The 20,050-nt window shown below is 45.5% G+C and overlaps 1 protein-coding gene across 3 annotated transcripts in view; it reads right to left on the reverse strand.

The window, feature by feature from the left end:
• The window catches only part of GRAP2 (GRB2 related adaptor protein 2), a 64,081-nt gene that overhangs the window by 15,472 nt on the left and 28,559 nt on the right, over nt 1-20,050 (reverse strand). For all 3 annotated transcript variants that reach the window (XM_034987466.1, XM_034987464.1, XM_034987465.1), the window contains exon 2: nt 5,091-5,182. In XM_034987466.1, coding sequence (XP_034843357.1) covers nt 5,091-5,168 — 78 coding nt within the window. In that variant the 5' untranslated portion in view covers nt 5,169-5,182. The remainder of the gene's footprint in view (nt 1-5,090; nt 5,183-20,050) is intronic.

The raw sequence follows: 20,050 nt of genomic DNA on the forward strand, positions 1-20,050 counted from the left end.
CTGGGACCATCTGAGAAGAAAAGCTCAGTGAGCAGTTGGAGGTGTGTGTCTGGACTCAGCAGAGAAGTGGGAACTGGCATTCGGGATTTGAGAGTCATCCTAAAGCAGGTGGAGTTGAAGTCTGGGTCCCACGGGTTTCTCTCTTCTAGAGACGGGAAGACATGAAGACAGCTGAGTAACTGATATTTTTAATATCAGTTAGAAGAAAGGGGCCAGCACTCCGAGTTTGGAATGAGAAGACCTGGTTTCTAGCTTGGCCCCATCACCAGCTGTATGACCTTCGGCAAGTCAATTAGCCACCTGAAAAATGGGGACAGTAACAACCAGCTAGCCCCTTACAGAGCTGATGTGAGGATCAGATGAGCCCTGGTACCTCGAAGTCCTTCAGAAAGTGTATGCTGTTTTTAAAAATACAATTCTGCAAAATGTGGTATTCTTAGGAGGGAGGACTCCAGCCTTGAACGACATGGTAGGGTTTATAAGTTCTTTAAAGTACTATATGTATATGTTTTGAATTTAATCACTTGTTCTGAAGAAATAAAAGTGTGTCCCATATTTGAGTTCTAGAATTACTGAGGACAGAAAACTTTATAGTTTCTAACATCAAATGTGACTGCTGGTATCACTAAGGACGCGTGGGTATGTGTATGCCGAGGGGGGTGCGGTGGGGCGGGGGGAGCAGAAAATCTAGGTCAGAAAAAGAACTAGGAAACTCAGCCAACAAAGAACACAAGGACATTTCACTCCATGCCTTCGCGCCCCCCTCCCCCAATTTATGGCTTTGGAATTCCTTTCTCCCGTCACATGGGAGTCTGATGGTTTGGGCTGGGTAGCAAATGTCAAGTACAAGGTGAGCAGGGATAAGGTAAAAGAGGCCAATTGGAAATTGGCTCATCACGGTAAGAACCAACTTTGTACTTAGTTCTCTGACCTGAAACCAGCTGTAATTTTAGTAATTGTGGCTCACACCCATCTACCTCCTGTAGAAACTGAAAGATTATCCCTCAATGCCGGCCATTTCTCCCCACCACCTGGTGCTCCGTCTGCCTGAGATCGTGTTCCCAGAGAGGTGAATTTACAGGCTTTTTATGGTGTATAGGAAGGCAAGGTTTTAAAAGAATCTCATTTTCTGCAAAGAAGAGTGTTTGGGGGGAGGTGGTTTCCTCCTGCCGTTGTTGGCCCAGGGCCCCATACTTCCTGTTCTTCTCATCTCTCTGCCTATTCGGTTCCCCCTATCTCTTGTCCCCATCATGAAAACCCAAGCAAGGGGTTCAGCCTGAGCACATGAGGTTTTAGACTTCACTTTACTGTGTCTTAATTCTTATAATGTTGCCTACGAGAAAAATTTTCTGGGTTACATGGCCTGAGAATAAGTTAGACGTGGGAAGGGGACAAAATGTACAGTTGGGAGAATTTTAAAATTGGATGGAATTATAGCTCTTAGAGGCAGAGCAGAAATCTGAAGTATTGGAGAAGTTAATTGACATAGGATTAACTCTTAGTGCTTTCAGGTCACTGTTTTAGTAGGAAGAAATGGGGTTGAGTTAGACACATTACAGAAGTAGGTAGAAATGGACTGGGTCAAGAGACATTTTTTAAAAAATGACTGGCAAATTTCAGTGGGAAATGTAAGTCCGGTGCTGTGTGTAGCTGCAGGTCTGTTGGGGAGGTGGTGGTTGAGGCACGAACATGAAACATCCGGCTCCTGACATCAAATACTTCTCTCACGGAAGAAGCGGGATCAAGTCATTTGGCCGGAGTTCCCCGTCCACCATCTTGTTCATCGTCCTGTCATCAGCATCTAGTGCGTGCCTGCTGTTTGCACTTAGGTGCTGGGAATATAGACATGAATAAGCTGAGGTCTTGGTCCTGGGGAAGTCACAGTCTGGAGTGGGTGGGTTGGTGGTGAACTAGTCAGACCTTGTTTGTGCCTTCTAGTGAGGCACGAAAAGCCTAGGATGAAAGAGCATCCCAGGAGTAGATTACTGGGGCAGTCAAGAGCCAACTTTGAAAGCACCTGCAAGATCTTGGGGCTCATGACCCATCTCTGGAGTGGCGGAGTAGGGTTGCAGTTGTACGTAGAGATGCACAGGCAGGGCACTAAGCACCACGATTCAGACATGCTGTGGGGCTCAGCCAACAGGCCCCTCTCCACTTTCCTTTCCACCGTTAAGCTGCAAGGGACAGAATTTGAAAAGAAGGAGGTTTGTCCTTCTGGTGGAATTCTACATGACCCTGTAGAAATGCAATTTAATAATTCAAGCCATTGGTACCTATTTGGGACCAGGACTTGTGTGGGGCGCTGCTGGGAAGACACAAAGATGAACCAGGCATGGCTCTGCTCTCAGGGAGCTCACAGACCATTGGAGTAATCAACCACTCATTCATTCATCAGATATTAGGGACAGTCAACTCTCTGCTGGTTTGGACACTGAGGCGGACCCGGCAATCAGGATTCCACAGGGTAAGGGCAGTGATGAGAGATGGGTGTATGGGGTGCGCAAGAACACGAAGGCTTGCCTGCTCACCAATAACTGTCATGGGAGGTAAGATCATCAGTGCCTTGAAAGAAGTGTGTGTGTGCAGTGCTGTGGAAGAGCTGAAGAGGGAGTGATTCATCTTGCTGGGCCATCAGGAGTGTAGAGGGAGTGAGGGTTCTGAAGCAGAGGTGGTCAAATATGTGTGTGCAGGAGAAAGGCATTCGGAGTATGGGGAGAGCCTGACACAGCATGGTGTGTATACTGCAGTATGTGTATGTGTGTGCGTGTGTGCGCGTGTGTGTATGGTGTATGTATGTGTGCATGTTCATGGACGAGAGCTTGATGAGCTTAGGTAGTGTGTTGGGATCAGGTGGCTTAAATTTCAATCAATTGGTAATGGGGAACCACTGAATTTTTTTGAGTAAGGAAGTGATCTGACCTGACTTCTTTTCCAGAAAGATCCTCCTGAGACTAGTATATGAAATGATTAAAGGAGTAAGTGAGAGGAGGTGATGAAGTCAGTCAAGAGGCTGTGGCAATGGTCTGAATGGCAGCAGGAATGGGTAATACTGAAATGTGGCAACCATTTATGAAGCATCCACTTTGAGCTGGGACCATTACCTCTAATCCTTTCCAGAACCCTGCAAAATAGATATGGATTCTGGGGTGCCAGGGTGGCTCAGTTGGTTAAGCAACTGCCTTTGGCTCACGTCATGATCCTGGAGTCCCGGGATTGAGTCCCGCATCGGGCTCCCTGCTCAGCGGGGAGTCTCCTTCTCCCTCTGAGCCTCCCCCTCTCATGCTCTCTGTCTCCCATTCTCTCTCTCAGATAAATAAATAAAATCTTTAAAAATTAAAAAAAAATAGATATGGATTCTACTTACAGATAAAGACGGAAGCTCAGAGGGGGCAAGTGACTGACCCAAGGACACACACAGCTAGTAAGCTGGGATTCAAACTCAGTTTATCTGGCTCTAAACTCCTGCTCCTTTTTACTGTATCAGACTCCTCTCTCATGAAGAAGGGGATTGCTTAAGAGATCTCAAGAAAGAAAAATAGGACAGAGTACATGTTTAGGAGTGAGGCCGAACTCCATTCAGATCCAGAAGAGGGACAGTTAACAGTGTTAAATTCCACAGGCGTGTTAGTAGGGTCATTATATTCCACATTAAAGAGATCCCTGGTGGGCATACAGGGAGTGTTGGGGGTAAAAGGCAGATTCCAGAAGGTTCCAGTGGAATAAATGGGAAGTGAGGAAGTGGAGACACTGGCACAGAGAACCCCTCCCAGTGTTGGTAGCAAAGGAGAGGAAAGAAATCAGGAGGTAGACTGAGAAGCAGAGTTGAGGAAAGGGTTTTTTTTTTTTCTTTTCCTTTTCTGAGGGATAGGAAACCCTCGAGGCGGATATTAGGTTCTGTTTGCAATGGAAGATAAGGGGTAGAGTTGGCCCCCCGGCCTCTTTGGAGTGAGGACACTCTATAGCGGTTGATAATCACATGGTCACAGTATCCCATAGAGAAGGGAGGGACTGCTCATCATGTGGCAGATCCCTCTGTGACCTTGGTAAGATCCCACAGAAATGAAGGTCACCTTTTCTTGGGTCAGCAGCCCAGGGGACACTTTGACCTTGAGAAGCTCCAGCATCGAAGGCACCCTCTACGCAACTATATTACTAGATCTTTGCAAGGTGACAACAGTTAGAAGGATGAGTCCCGGGGGTGTTCAAGTTCCAAACCAAGTCATCCTACCTGGTCTGTGCTCCATGGACACTTTCTGAGTCACCCCGTCACGGACTGACAAGGTTCTCTCCGCAGCAAGCGTACTTCTCCGTGGTGAGGCCAGCCTCAGTGCTACGGTGCAGTCTGAGAAGGCCCACGTGGGCTGCTGAGGACCAGGGATGGGGATTTCTGAGGGTGCTCTGAGGCCAGGCTGGGGGGGCGGGCCTTAGCATCACAGACTCCCCAAAGGGCCTGTGTAAGGGCCTGTGCTTTTGCTCAAAACAGGGGCTAAGATGCAGGACTTAAGCCTGTAAGTGCGGTGCGTGGAATGTGGGAGTCCGAGGCCTCTTCAGCCCTGCAAGCAGCCACAACCCAAGTGTGGGTGTTAGGCGAGTTCTAAGGCGTCCTCGAGGGGCCGGATGTGCAGGCCTCTGTTGGCCCACGTCCCCTCCAGCTGTCTTTCCCAGGCTGTCTCCACCCGCATCACCTCCGAGCTTGAGGTCAAAGTCCAACTCACCCTCACTGCATTCCCTGACAAAGGAAGTTGCGGCTCATTCCTGCGACCCCATCTCTCAAGGTTCCCTCACATGTGCTCCCTGAACATTTAGACAAGAATATCTGTAAGAGCCCTTTGGATGGCTTTCCCCCGCCCCCCGCCCCGACCACGAGCATCTCAGGACAAGGGTGGTGGCTTCTTTCCATCACCCAGCCTGGAAACTGGTGCCCGGGAGGGCTCAGAAGGAACCCTTTTGATTGAGGTGAACTTCTCTTTTTGAAAGGAGCTATGTGTAGTTCTTAAGAAACAAAGGCATGGGTTGGTAGGTGAATTCGGAGACCTGACCAGAGTAACCCAAACTCCCCAGGGCCCCCGAGGGGGCCCCATGTCACCTACTTTCAGAATGTCTCCAGTGTGAAAGCTCAGTTCATCCTCGCCTGAGGCGGTGAAGTCAAACTTGGCGACGGCTTCCATGTCGCGACGGGAAGCTGGAAGAGAAGTAATGTGCTCATTATGCCCTTCTGTCCAGAGGAGAGCTGCGGGCTGCATAGCAGTCTGAGCAGGTGGTAGGCGCCTGGTCCGAGGCCTCCAGGCCTGAGGGGGAGGCCCAGGCCTACAGGGAGGGCTTTCGAATCCTGGGGAATTGTTGCAGGAGGGAGTTGTAGGATGTGCCTCCCTTTCTTCCCTGAATCCCCGCATGCCAGGAGCGGGGAACAGGCCAGCAACCCCTTTCCCATTCCTTTCATCTCCCTCTGCCTGTCTGGCCTGTCACCCTTTCTGGGGGCATCCCTGTTTCTGGTTGATAAGGATGGAAGACTCGCTATCATCTCTAACTTGAGGCCCGAGGGGCTGGAAGACTGTTCTGTAAACATCGTCCTGAGGCTGTCCCTTGGCAGCTATATTTAACCAGGCAGTGTTAATTAGACAGATGCCATTTTCCCTTTTACATCTGAATCATTTAAGAAAATTAGGCAGCATTGGCCAGTGGGGAACTCAGCGTCCTTCCACATGGTTTGAGAGTGGAAAGCGTTCTGGTTCTAGAGGCAGGGGACTAGATTAGTCAGATTCCTTATTTCATTATTAGAGTGTAAGCCAAGTATATTTTTTAAAAATTTCATTCTAATACTTCAGCATCAAGTTAAAATATTATTTCCTGCCCCCCCCCAGGAATACACGAGACCTATATAAAATAAAAAAGTTAGCCTACAAATGAAATATAGTTGGTTTGTTTTTTGTTTTTTGTTTTTTTTTTTAGGAGACACTGAAGCATGTCTGTAAGAAAGAGCAGAGTCCTGGTTTTGTTGGTGACAAGCTGTATGATTTTGTGCAATAACTAAACCTCTTGGGGTCTCAGTTTTCTCGTCTGTAAAGTGAGGATCATAATATTCAACTAATAATAGAGGTGGCTCAGTCAGTTGAGCCCCCGACTCCTGATTTTGGCTCAGATCATAATCTCAGGGTTGTGAGATCAAGCCCCGAGTCAGGCTCCGCACTGGGCATGGAGTTGGCTTAAGATTCTCTCCCTCCCTCTCCCTCTGCCCCTCCCCCTGTGCACACGTGTGCTCTCTCTAAACAAACAAACAAATAAATAATCCTTAAAAAAAGTAATTGTATGGAATGAATTTATCCTCAGCAAAGGTAGCCTGGCCAAAAGCAGCCCGAGTTTTCTTCTGATTTCTCCCATCTTTTATGAACTTTCCTCTCTGAAATTTGATGCTTATTCTCCATGACCCGCAAATCCTTTGGTTTTCTGGTAAGACAGTTTGCTGTTAGGACAGTCTTGGAAGCTGTTGTTTGGCATTTACGTTTATCAGAATTTGGCTAAGTCTGAAACCCTTTAGGCTAGTAACCTCACACCTAATGGCTTTCAGTAACCAATAAACCAGGACCACAATCACACTCTCAGTGGGAATTTCCACCCAAGTGACAAGATTTGGGTAAATGAGGAAGGTGGCTGCTAGTGGGAGGGTGCAGCCCGCAGAGATCAGGGGATTAAAGCCAACTGCCGCAGTGGTAACAGCAAGGGGCTCGGCTCTCTGATTTTACACATTTGCTTAGTCTTCCAAAGGCAATTTGTAGAGGTGATGATTACCCATCCCGAAGGCAGATATTAAGCAAAAAATATTTCAGGAGCCAGAGTAAAATGTCATAGTTAATTGTCTGAGCTTTATCACCAGCCAAAATTTATTTCCAAACAAAAATATAGATATACTTTTTGTACCCTTTATTCAGGATCTGTCTATCTAAGGCGAATTAAAATTGTGACCTAGGATGGCCCACTCGACAGGAAGGAGTATTCTGCCCTCCTTGGTGAGTGCTAAATGCTTTTGCTGATTTGCTTCACCCTGTGGCTTTAACATGAAAGGCCTCCCCTAATTAAGGCCTTGCCTTGAGCTTGCGGGAAGATGTGGTGTCTGCGGGTCACCGTCATGGTATCCACAGCAGATACTGGTCACCTCAGGAGAGCAAGTGTCAGGTGAATGGTCCTGAAAACCAAGATCCCATTTCTATGCAAATTTACCTTAATAAGCAGGATGGAGACAAGGGGAGGGCAAATGCTAAACATATTAGAAAATCACATAAATTAGGGATGAAAAAATATCCAAGGCATGCTCTAGATATGACCTTGAGCTTGGGAAGATCTTTCCTACGTTACGTGTACCTCGGATGCAGCCTGGGTGCTTGGTCCAGGCTGGCCGTGCGTGACTTCGGTGAGAAGGCCGAGGCAGAACAGCATTGCTTCTGAGAAGCGGCTCTCTTCTCTGCCTTCCCCCACGAAGCAGGTGGTATGGCAAAGTCAACTTCACGGGCACATCACCGAACTCCCTAGCTTATAATATTAATCCTGGCTCCAAAAACCCAATTAAATAGGCCCACTCTTCACGAAATCACTTTGAAAAAAAATGTGGGTGCGTCCCATTTCCCATTTCCATTTGTGAAATGAAATCTGCTCAGATGCTGTTTGGTAAGAAGGAGATGTTCAGGGGGGAGTGGGGTATGTTCTATTTTCATTCCAAACCCAGGGCTTTGCAATTTCTCCCCTTCAAGTTACCATTCCCTGCTTCCCTAATAGCAGTGCCAACCCCCAGGGGTCCATCTTCTGTTTGATCATAAAAATGCATGGAAATTTATATCCCATTTTTCTATATCCATTAGTCTTAATTTTGAAAACTTTTAAACCAACACCAGGGAAAAAGAAAACTGAACTAACGTATTTTGTTCAGTATTTATCCATTTGTTATAGTCTGTACCTTCTACTATATATATTATCTTAAAAACATGGTAGCAACAATTACAAGACAAAAGAGAAAAGGGGAGGGGCGGGGGGGAGAGTGCAGCCAGTTCAAGAGTTCAAGAACGCAATGGAACCTTCCAGCTGCTCTGTGCAGTTACAGTGCTCCTGACCTCGGGGGGAGATGAAGAGAGAGACATCTCTTTAAAGAACCTCACGGATGGATTCAATGTGCGTTTCCGTCCAGTGATCAGCTTCAGAAATGGCTGAAATGCTGCCTGCTACAGAACGCGAATGACAAGTGACAGTGTCCAGGGGCAGTCAAGCCCCCTCCTGCAGGCTCCCCCACCCACCCCGACCCTGTTGAGGATGCCATTGGTCCAAGAATCCTACCTCGGAACCATGCAGGGCTCCTGCCCTTAATGCTGGCTCTGCTTCTCACCATCCCTCTGCGTCTCTCTCCCTTTGCCCCTTTATGAATTGCGTGCAATATCCATTAGCAGCCCCGTGACACAGATCTGCTGCGGCACTTGGCAGGACCACACAGGACTTCCCCAGGCACGATTTCTCTGCCCCTGCATTTCCATTTAAGCTTCTTTTACCACCAAAAAAAAAAACCCTGAAAAATATTCAGGCTTATATACCAGGAATGTTTGTCTACTTCTAAAATACAGTCACCACATAGACGAAAACAAAAGCCACAAGACAGCTCTTTAAAAGAGCCGCCATGTGAAATCCAGATTAATTGGATGTATTCAGAAACACGTAGTTACCCTCAAAACTCGTACCAGGCGAGAAACTTCTTGAAAGATTTCAGCTCCTCCTAAGTTGGCTATGAATAGCCAAGGTTTCCGTTTTATGCATCTCTTAAAAAGAGCAATTGCATAACACCACAAAGCTGTTGGAAGATTCAGGCTCAGGACCCAAAGAAAGAAGGAGCTGGGTCCTAAATGGAATCGGCAACACCACTTCCTATTTTGCTGGAGAGAACGCTAATTTAAATATTTTGTGACTTTTTGCACCAGTTTATGCTGTAATTCAGTTATTTTTTTTTTTTAAAGAGAGAAACATTGCTCTTTATAAATATTGCTTTAGCATATTTATCAGGACGGTAATGACAAATGTAATTTTTATTAATTTATCTTGTTATGAAATGCAGTGATAGAATACTGAGGAGTTTACATGAAAGGACTTTGACTGCAGCTACCAAGAGAAGCTTGGCTAAAAATGTAAAATTCTCCCAGCAGTTTAACTTCACATAATGTGGAGATTTGGAACCCACAGCCTTTCTATTTGTCAGGCAAAGTCCCTCCGGAGTTAATGAGAAGGCAAAGTGCTTACTCCCCGCTCTGAATTAACAAGGTCAGTTCCATTACTTTTCAGAAATAGGAAACCTTACCAGGAAAAAAAAAAAAAAAGGATTATAGCTAAGCCTCACTGTACAATGGATATGTTCTTGAAAAGTTATTAGGACTAGTGTATTTGTAAGTGGCATCATATTAGCATGCATTATAGAGGCTCATTCTACAAAGGAACCCCATGGTGAATCCCTTTACAAAATGAAAAGGAAAATTTGTTATGCAGATAACTACCTTTTAATTTATCTGTTTTAAAATCTGGGTTTTCCTGCATCTATGAGTCTTAAAACAGAGCACACCTGTGTATATCCTTCTAGCACCTCCCACCGTGGGTTAAATAAATGTTAGTTTCCTCTCTTCTTAACTCCCAGAACACTTTTTAAACACCTCACCTATTGATAGATAACAGTCTACCCTGGAGTATAGAATAGGAGTCATCAAATTTTTTCTGTAAGAAGCAGAGAGTGAATGTTTTGGGCTTTGCGGGCTGTAAACTTACAGATACTCAAGGAGGGCCATAGCCACTCAACTGGGCTGTTGTAGCCAGGAAGGCAGCCTGAGAGAATAGTATTGAATGGGTGTAGCTGGCTTCCAATAAAACTTTATTTATGGACACTGAAATTTGAATTTCACATAATTTTTACATGCCACAAAGTATTCCTGTTCTTCTGATTTTTCTTCCCCAACCCCACTTAAGAATATAAAAACCATCTTAGCTCATGGGCCAAAATACATGATGGGTGGAATTTGGCCATAGTTTGTGGCCGTAGTTTGTGGACTCCTGGTATAGATGCTTCTATCTATATCTTACTTCCCCTAGTAGTTTGTAAACTTCCTGAGGGGGGAGAGCTGTAGCTTAGTGGACTGAGTGTGGGCTTAGGAGTAGATGGGCCTGGATTTAAATCCAAGACGTGCCGTTCCCTTTCCAAGTGTCCTGTTTCTTTATCCATTAGACGGGAGTGACCACATCTACTTCACGGGGGTGCTACGTGTTCACGTGTGTAGAGATGCTCGCACACGGTAGGCTTTCCATAAACGGTAGCAGGGCTTGGTGTTATTTCTTCTTAGATTCCCTACAATATCGAACCAGTGCTTAGTAGGCACTTAGTAAATGCTGAGTGAATGAAAACGTGATAAGCGACCTGCCATCAGTTACAACTGTAATTTATTTCCTCAGGGAAGGCAGAGGACCCATTTACAAGGACGAATTAATTTCCCACTCAAAGGCGCCCTGACTTCTCAGCAAACTCAGCCAGAGATAATATAACACACACCCACACGAAAGCTGATTTATTTAATCCAACAGAGGGCAATGGTGCACCCCAAACCGTCGGTTCCATCCTGTAACTTTTTTTTTTTGCATCTTGAGTACAGGTTTGGCCAATTGTCCTTCTTGTCTCTTGTGTGTTTTAAGGCATGTATATTTTAACATTTCAAGGAATCTAAAGCCCATACAATACAGAATGACTTTGCTGGGAAAGAATTGGAAGTCATCAGCTCCTACTCATATTCTGCTGCTTGAATTCCCTGACTCCTGGAAAGATGGTCCCGTTCATCTCAAAGTGATTAGTCCCTCACTCCTGCTTTTGATTCTAGGTTAATGATTTATGTTGAAACCCTTACTGTGTGTTTTTCTTTTTATCTGAACCCTACAGCTGTGGTTGGAGACTTTTTGCCTTAGTTTATCACCTTTTCCTGGGCGTTAGACATAGAACAGGATACCGAGAAAGGTCATAGATGGCCCTCCTTGAAAATCTGTAAGTTTAGGATGGACAACTACCTATAATTCACCTGTTGGCTATTGCTTAAATATTCTTCCAGAGATCCAAATCAATCAATTCTGGAAAAAAAGGGAAGAAAAAGGTTGAGCATGGCCAAAGAGATCAAGAGCTGGCCTTTCTTCATTTTGGGCTTTCAAAGGGCAACATTTTTGCTCTATTCTACCAGCAGAATCCCTGCTTACACAATACCTCTTAATCAGCTGGTCATGTTGGAAATGTTAACCTTCTCGCTCGCTGAATGTCTAACACGGCGTACATGTTTCTTTACTGTGCCTGCTCTTGAATTACTTCTAACTCATCCCTGGAGCCTTTAAAATAGAAACCCTCAAATCCTATTCTAGTAAGATCCTCCTTCTGGTTTCTCTGGAGACTTGGATCTGTGGCCACACGTAGAGGGTGAAGTGGGGGTTGAATCATGGCGGCACCAAGCTTGCAGATAGCCATGGACTTGGGAATGGCCATCAGGAGCCTCTGCTTTCAAAGATTTACAACCAGCAGCTCCTACGCTTATCTAGACCTCCCCAGTCAGAGACTCGGACCATTTCTTTTTAGGTTCAGGATCTCAGGGGAATAAACAGCCTTCTCAGAAGGACCTGGAGGTGTTCTCTCCAGGGGATATAAACATTTCTGACTTTATTGCAACCAAAGTAAGCAAAGACAAGTGGCATATATATACTCCACCAAACCATTCCTGGCTAGTTGGCTGAGATTTTAGTACCCTCTAAAAGCATCCATTTAAAATGATTTTGCACACATGAGACATTCTTATTTTCCTCTTGTCCTTAAGTGACTCATTGTTTCCCCCTCCAAAGCCCCAGGAAGGCATAAATTCTCCTGGCATTACCGGCAGGGGTGAACATGGGGACCTCGAGGGGCCCTCCGAAGCCTGTCCGAGAATAGCAATTCCTCAGTGGCTGATCTGCTGACGCCAGTCTTGGGGACACAAGGAAATGGCTTAGGAAGAAGCCTTGAGGGTGTGCTCCATTTCCCCTGCAGGTGTCTTTCCCACATCACAATCATCCTCTGGCTGCTTCACTTCTGCAGAAAGCAGCAACAGAGCTGTCTCTGAGGACAGGTAACGAATGGGCAGTGGGTCCCGGAGCAAGAGTTGAGACACAGGCAGGAGAGGTGTACTATTCTCTCCTCCCAGACTGGGAGGGGTCTCAGGCTCAGCCTGTAATCCCCTCGCTGAGGCTGCCTTTATGCACCCTGACCTTGGGACGCTGTCTCTCCCAGTGCACCTCCTGCCGACCCTCTGCCAACCGCTTAGGGTTTCGGTCCACCCTTTGGCCTTGCCTTTGAGATGTCTCCCTATTTTCTAAGTGGGAATCATCTCTTCAGCTAGAAGGCACTTGTTTTTAGTTTTGGAAGCCAAATAAATATATTTCAAAGACGCACAGACAAACTTAACACAACTGGAGAGTCCCTCTATATCCCTTATATCCTTATTTAATCAAATTGCTGTTCTCTAGGTCCCTGCCTGTCACTGTGGATTAGGGAGATCTCACCGGTCTCAAGGATGTTTTCCTCTTTTTTAATTAGTTCCTCTTTTCCTGCTTAAGGTTTTTTGTTTTGGGGAGGGGAGGGAGGGTAAGGAGAAGGGAGTAGAAGAGGGTGGAGACAAATCAGGGGACTGTCCCTGTTCAGGTCCCTTCCCCTCCCCTGCCTTCTAAATTGAGTGATGCCCAAGACAGAGGGTCATTTGCTCTTCCTTCTTCTGGTTACTTATCATCTTACTCTTCTGTAATCAACACCAGTCTGGTATATCAAATGAAACTTTCTTTAAAAAAAAAAAAAAAGTGTTTTTTTTTTTAAGAAATCTCTACACCCAACATGAGGCTCAAACTCACAACCCCGAGATCAAGAGTCATATACTCCACAAACTCAGCCAGCCAGCCAGGCGCCCCTCTTTTTTTTTTTTTCCAAGTTCAAAGCACATCACATAAAATGTCACTTGTCCTCAAACTTTTTGTAAGAAGAATATCCTTTTCTTTCAGTGTAATGTCTATGTTCTATCAAACTCAAGCACCTTCTATTCTTTTCGTCCCCTAACTTGCCGTTCTCTGCAAAGTGAGGTTGCCAGTCACAGTGGAGGTGCATGGACCTGGCTGTCAGAGAGACTTGCTTTCACATCTCAGTTCTGCTGCTCCCTTGCTAGCTGGGAACCCTACCTCCCCTGTGCCTCAGGTTTTGCATCAAGAATTCAGATAATAATGCTCATTCTCAGTGTGGCCAGGGACAGGGTGTGGAACGCCCTGCTCATCCTCGGCATTTGACAGTTCAGTGTCTCTCCAATCATCTCTCCTCTATCTACTCTCCTTTCTCGTAGAGGAAACAGTTTCAAAATACCATTTTTCAAAAATCCACCAAGCTTATACCCCTTCCCGGGGGGAGAATGCTAACTTCTCTCTACTCCCTATGGAGTCCTGGCTGCAGCGATTTCAGAAGGTAGGACGCAATGTATCGTCATCGAGACAATCCCGTAAGTAGAAAGAAAAGACAGCATGAACCAAAGGGCAGTGGGGAGGTGGAAGGCTGAGAAACCGAAAACTGATCTGGCTTCTAAGCTTTGCCGTCTGTCTGCCTCACCCAAGTCTAGAGACAAGAATCAGCTGAGACTAAGTTCCATGTATTGATATGGTCTATCATGGGCCAAGGACTTCACAGGCACTTTGCAACATGATTATGATTATGATCATTATTACTAGTACAACCATGACCACCACACCCATTTTATACTTGGGAAACAGAGGGGCCCAATTACCATAGGTGTCTGCTCGCCCCTGAGGCTGTGCTCTCTTTCCTTCGCCACACTGCCTTTGCCAGCACCAGCAAAAATGGAAGTCCTGCACTAGCTCAGGATAATGACTAACGAGCTCAGGGCCCCCTGCGCCTCCCTGGGTGGCTGTCCTTCAGCCAAGAAATTGATGGGCACAATTCTCAGATACGCACAAAATTCAAGCCAATTCTTTCTTGGTCTGAGAAAGCAAAGTTTGCAATAAACCCGGCTGACCTCAGACCAAGCAATCATGTGCTTTAAGCCCATTTGCCGAAATGGAAGCAATCTCAGTTAATAAACCTACACGCGGCTGTTCTTCTCCTTGCCTTTCCCTTCTGTTCCTTTCTCTCTCTTTCTGTCTTTCGAGGTCACGGGTTTCTAACCTCTCCCAGCATCAACATTCCTCACAATCTAGTCTGTTTTTGTTCGGAGCTCTTTTTCTTTCTCCTCTAAATGCCAGTGACTTACTGCGAATCTAGTTAGAACAAGTGTACCTCAAATCTTTTTGTTTTTACATCTTCTACACTTTTCTTATTGAAACGACACCATGAAAACATCAAACCAAAACATCAGCGACAGAAATGAAACAGGAAGAGCCCACCCAGCCCCACTCCACTGCCGCCAGACTGAGGTATCACTTGCCATTTTCTTGTGCTATCCTGATTGTTCCCTAAAGCAATGACAATTGTCGACAGAAACACCATGAATCCTGCTGGCGAAATCCAAACAAGAATGAAGCATTAAAGATACACACACCCCAATCAGAAATTATTCAATGAGTCCTACAAGAAGGGCGGGAGGGGGTGGCGGTGGATATGAGTGGAGGCAGGAAGGAGACAGACAGACAGATGGACATTTTACAAATCCCCAGGCTTCTCCCCCCATCCCTTCACTTTCTAATTTCTATTCACATCATGATTTCTCTTTAAATATATCACCAGGATTTTATGGTGCCTTCATGTTCTCTTTTCCTTCTCTTCCCGTCTGTTCACTTCATGTTTGTGTTTATTGATTTGGGCTCTGAAGGCTTGGCTCATTTATCGTGTATATATATATATATACATATATATATATATATTTGTATATCCATCTTCTTGCCCTGTCATCACCAGGGTTGTAGTATCACTCCCAAACGCGACGAGTCCGCTCAGCACCCTCTCTCTCTTCCTTCACCGTCTGCACCCTGTGCTACCTTAATTCTTATTTGGGCAGAGCACAAAACCAGAGATTAGATGACTCTGTGACCACAACTGCTTCAATCTTCTTGTCACTTTTACTTATATTCCCAAGCCCCCACTTATTATTGGAATGAGGGTCATTTTTTAGTTCACTGGGCTCAGAGCTTGCCAAAGTGGACGCTAACCCATACAACAGTTTTCCTGGCTTCATTCAATAAGTCTATCCCTTGAACATTGGAGGTAATTACATTTTTATATATCAAGTCACCCCATAAAGGTACTAGAAAGCTGCCAATAGAAGGGATGTTATTCCACATTACTTTCATCAGATAAACATTATAATATTCTTATCTTTTTTGGAACTTAAGGTCATAATTTGAGTTCGCTTGAACTGAGGAACATCTGTATTTGCTTTGCTTAATGTAGTCTCTTCCTTTTTAATTGCCAGTCTTGAGCCCCTAAACCTTAGGTTCTCCAAGTTGGAGGTGACCCAGGAAGTTGGCCCCGTATTTCCCTAATTTATTGAGATGATGGAGAATGGTCCTAGGGAAGATGGAACTGGAAGCAACTAAACAGCTTGGTGAGTTGGTTCTGTCGAACCAAGTGTCTCACTATTATTTTCAGTTTGAATTCTGCCCTAAGGAGAAAAAAAAATTGAATGTGTGAAGATGACACACCCAAGTCCCAAATTCTTATTTCTAAGCCTGACTATCCCTGGCTCCTCCACCACCCTCCACATGACAAGGCTCAGACTCCTTGCTCTCCTGGTCATTTCCTTCAGGTGACATCACAGTTTGTCAATGTCCTTCTTAAAATGTGTTACCTAGAAGTCAGCCCATGGAAACAGTCTCAGCTGGGCTCAGTGGAAGGGCACTGTTTAATCACTTCCTCTGCACCATGGAGCTTTAATAACATGTTAGTCTATTGGCCATGCGGGGTTGCACAGCAAGCACTGGGACGAAAGCAACAAATGCTCCCCAGCGCGAAGAGGGGTCACGCCAGACCCCTCTACTTTGCTTCTGCAATTGGCTTTTGGGAGCCAAAATGTGAGGTTCAAAGTTAATCTTTTTGATTTTGATCTTGTTTTGGTCTTCGCGTTGGCCAGTTCTTCTGTCCATCACGATTCATCTGGGCATGGATTTGTATTCCTCTCCTCTGGTTTCTCTCCTGACTCTTTTCTCACAAGCAAGCTTAATGCCTTTTTGGCCTTTATTTCATAATAAATGGGACGTGGGCGTTGGAGTCAGGCAGAGCTGGGCCCAAGTCCTGGCTCCTTCATTCACCAGCTGTGTGATCATAAGCAAACTGGTTATATCTCTGAACTCAAGTTTCTTACTGAATGACTCCCTCCAGGTTGCCATGAACTTATTCATCAGCACTCTCTGAGCATCAACTCCAAATCCACCAGATGAAGCAGTTATCATTCTGCCATGTTTTTCTGCATTTTCTTCTCTAGGGTCTCATGAAAAATGCAACCAAATGCCTTGCTGAGATTAAACTGGGCTGTGCCTGTGCCCTTTCCTTAAATGGCTGTCTAATAACCTTATAGGAAAATAACATAAATCAGAACAGGGTCAGCAACTCTTTCAGGATCATGCTTGGGGAAATGCAATGTGGAAGAAATTCGTCTTTTCACTCACTTGCCCTCTTTTGTGTCTTCTGTTCCCCACTCCTTGTCCACTTTTCCAGTCTGTTGAGTTTCTTTTTATGTCTTTTAAATAGGCTGCTGTCACCTTCTCTCCCGTGCCCCCATTCTCCATCCCCCCATCCCAACTTGCTTGTTGGAGAAAGGACTCCTGTATGTTGAAGCTTTCTGGCACACACTTTCTGAGAGTTATCTTCCCATTTAGAATTTGTCGATGCCATATTGTCATGCTACCCCCCAGATCCACTCACGACTCTCCTATTGCCATTTCAGGCCTTAGCAATCTCTTCCCCATCATATCTCTCTAAATAGACTTCAGAATATCATGCGCACATGCCTTAGGATGGCTTTGCATTATTCTCTAAGCACTCCCTCCGCATCCTCACCTCTGCACTGGTCCTCCTTCTGCTACCTAACTCAGGCTACTATGTACAGTTGCGCAGGTTGTTTACTGTACAAGAGCACATGGCTGAGGCTGCAGTGGGGGCTAAAATTTAACCAGTGCTCTTCTATCAGGTTTTGAGGCCTGATGTGGGGCTGCATCTGCTTAAAGTTAGGGGCACACTTTTCTAACATAAACAAGGGCATCAGGTCTAACTTCAACTGCCCCTTCTAAGCCTCACTCGGGGTCTGTCCTTGTCATATACCCTATGCTCTCATGCTCTCTTACTCTCCTGGGGGACTCAATGTATTTACCCCTTGCTTGGTGCAGCTGCCACGTTCAGTGAGGTGGGCAAGTACGTGGCCTTTTGGAGTCCAGCTACCAGAGTTCAAATCCTGGCTGTACCACTAGCTATCTGGGTGATCCTGAGCAAGTTATTTCATCTCTCTGAGTCTCATTTTTCTCATCTTTAAAACAGGAATAATAATAATAATACCCGCCTTAGCGTTCTTGTGAAGATATCTGAATATTTGAGATATCTGTCTAAAACACTGAGTAGGTGCCTGTCACATCGCAGGCACTCTATGTTTGCTAACTACCGCGACTTTATGCATATTCCACGATAACTACCAATGACCGAGACATGCTGTGGCTCTCAGGAAGAATGAGTGAGAAAGTGTATCCCTCACTAGGTAGGGCTGCTAGATAAAGTACACAATGCCCAGTTCAACTTGAATTTCAGACAAATTTTTGAGCATACGTTTTCTAGCATAAGTATATCCCAAATGTTTACCTTGTCCACAAAAACCTCACAAGGGTAAATGGTGTATTGTTAGGAATGATGGCAAGGAGTCCTTTGACCTTTCCACCCTGTCCTCTCTGCTCTGCTCGCTGCTTTTCATCTCACACAATGCTTGCTTTACAGGGTCTCTGACATAAAAACTGGGGAGTGGGCCAACTTGTGGCAGGAGACTCGCAGTCTTGGAATGAAGCCTTTAGCGGTTCCCGCGAAGGTTATGGTTTGCATGTGGAAGTGAATATGCTCTCATTCATATATGCTGGAAGCCACAAAACGTCATACTTCCCACCTGCTCTGCCTTTCGTGTGTTATTTGCTACTTTCCACGAGGTGTGGGCCAAAAGGCACACTTTTCCTGTTAAGCATTCTGGCATACTACGGGTTTTGATAAGTGGGTTTGATAGATTGGAATTTCTGTTTCTGTAAGTGAATTTTCTTGTAATCTGTATTTGCGGTAAAGCAGGACTCCTCTAAGCCTTCTTACGTATTCAGACGCTTCTCTTGTGATTATTCTGGCATTTCGCATCGTTATTCGCAACTTCACTATCTGCACTCTCATATCTATAACTTGTCAAATTTTTCCATGCTTGGCATTTGCACCACAGTAAAAAAAAAAAAAAAAAAACTCCTGGGCACCGGCCCCAGTGAATTATTAGTAGTCTCATCACATAGTCACCAAGTTGACGTTTACTTATATTACTCGTGTCTCTAGTCCTGATGACAAATAATCCTTGATTCGGCTGCTGATACCTTATCTTTTTTTTAATTTTTAAATATGATTTGTGCTTTTCTAAAAACTTCCCTCTTCCTGGAACCACTGTAGAGGAAGCCACTGAACCCCCAATAGTACCTAATGTGGTTCTCTTCCCTTCACGATCTTTTTTTAAGATTTTATTTATTTATTTGAGAGAGAGAGAGCATGCACAGAGAGAGAGAGAGGGAAAAGCAGGTTCCCCACTGAGCAGGGAGCCCGATGCAGGGCTTGATCCCAGGACCCTGAGATCATGACTTGAGCCAAAGGCAGACCCTTCACTGACTGAGCCACCCAGGTGCCCCGCCCCCACTTTTTAAAAGATTTTGTTTATTTATTTGAGAGAGAGAGCGAGTGAGCGAGCAAGAACGAGCTGGGAGAGAGGGAGAAAGAGAAGCAGGCTCCCTACTGAGCAGGGAGCTGATGTGGGACCCCAAGATCATGACCTGATTGATCCCAGGACCCCAAGATCATGACCTGAGCCTAAGGCAGACCCTTAACCGACTGAGCCACCCAGGCACCCCTCTTTTTTATTCTCTTTCATTTCAAATCCTCCATTACTGACTCCTTGTCCAGATTCTTTTCTCTCCCTACTCTGTCTGCATGGCCAAGCAGTGGTGACTTCTCCTCGGTCTGGTCCACATTTTCTGCTGCTTGACCTCACAGGGCTTTCACTCTCCTTGTCTCTCTCGGGAGTATCTCCTATTGTGCTCCACATGGAGATCCAAAGTGGCTTAGAGAAGCGGTCCTAGACCTCAGTTGGATCCCAGTCTTGAAGGAAAGACAGACAAATTGACCAAACAAATGAGATCTGTGTGGTAACAGAGCTAAACCTCAAGTGGCTGAGGAGCTCAGAGGAGTGGTTCCTAATCTAGCCTGGAATAGGTACAGGTACAGGAGGGGCCAGGGGGAGCTTCCCAAGTGAGATGACAAAGAAACTGAGTCTTGTGGACAAGCTGAGGGCATGTACATCACCAATGGAGGGAATGGTACGTGTAAATAGGAGTTGTGGAGCCCATTTGGTTCATTATAACCACCGTGCATTGGTGGGGGTTGGGCTTGGTGATTTGGGTGGTGGCAAGGTCATGGAGGACCTTGCACAGCATGCCAAGGACATTGGACCTCATGCCGCGGGTGAGGGGCAATTACGGAAAGTGTTGATAACATCTGCATTAGGAAATGTTTAATCTGGAGGCAGTATGAAGGATTGGGGAGCGGGGTAAAACTGGAGACGAAGAAACCACTGCAGTGGTCTTGGCCAGAAACAATGGGGGCCTGAAATATGACAGCAAGAGACCTTGCTTCTTCCCTTGACCTTGGGCTTTTGTCTCGATAGTAAGTGCTTTACATGTTATCTCATTTAACACTTGCAAGATCCTGAGAAGTAAGACCTGTTGTTCTATCCATCTGACATATGAGAGAACTGAGGTGCAAAGAGGTTAGAAAATTGTC

The sequence above is a fragment of the Mirounga leonina genome, unplaced genomic scaffold (assembly GCF_011800145.1).
Source record: "Mirounga leonina isolate KUSES-001 unplaced genomic scaffold, KU_Mleo_1.0 Mir_418, whole genome shotgun sequence".
NCBI lineage: Eukaryota > Metazoa > Chordata > Mammalia > Carnivora > Phocidae > Mirounga > Mirounga leonina.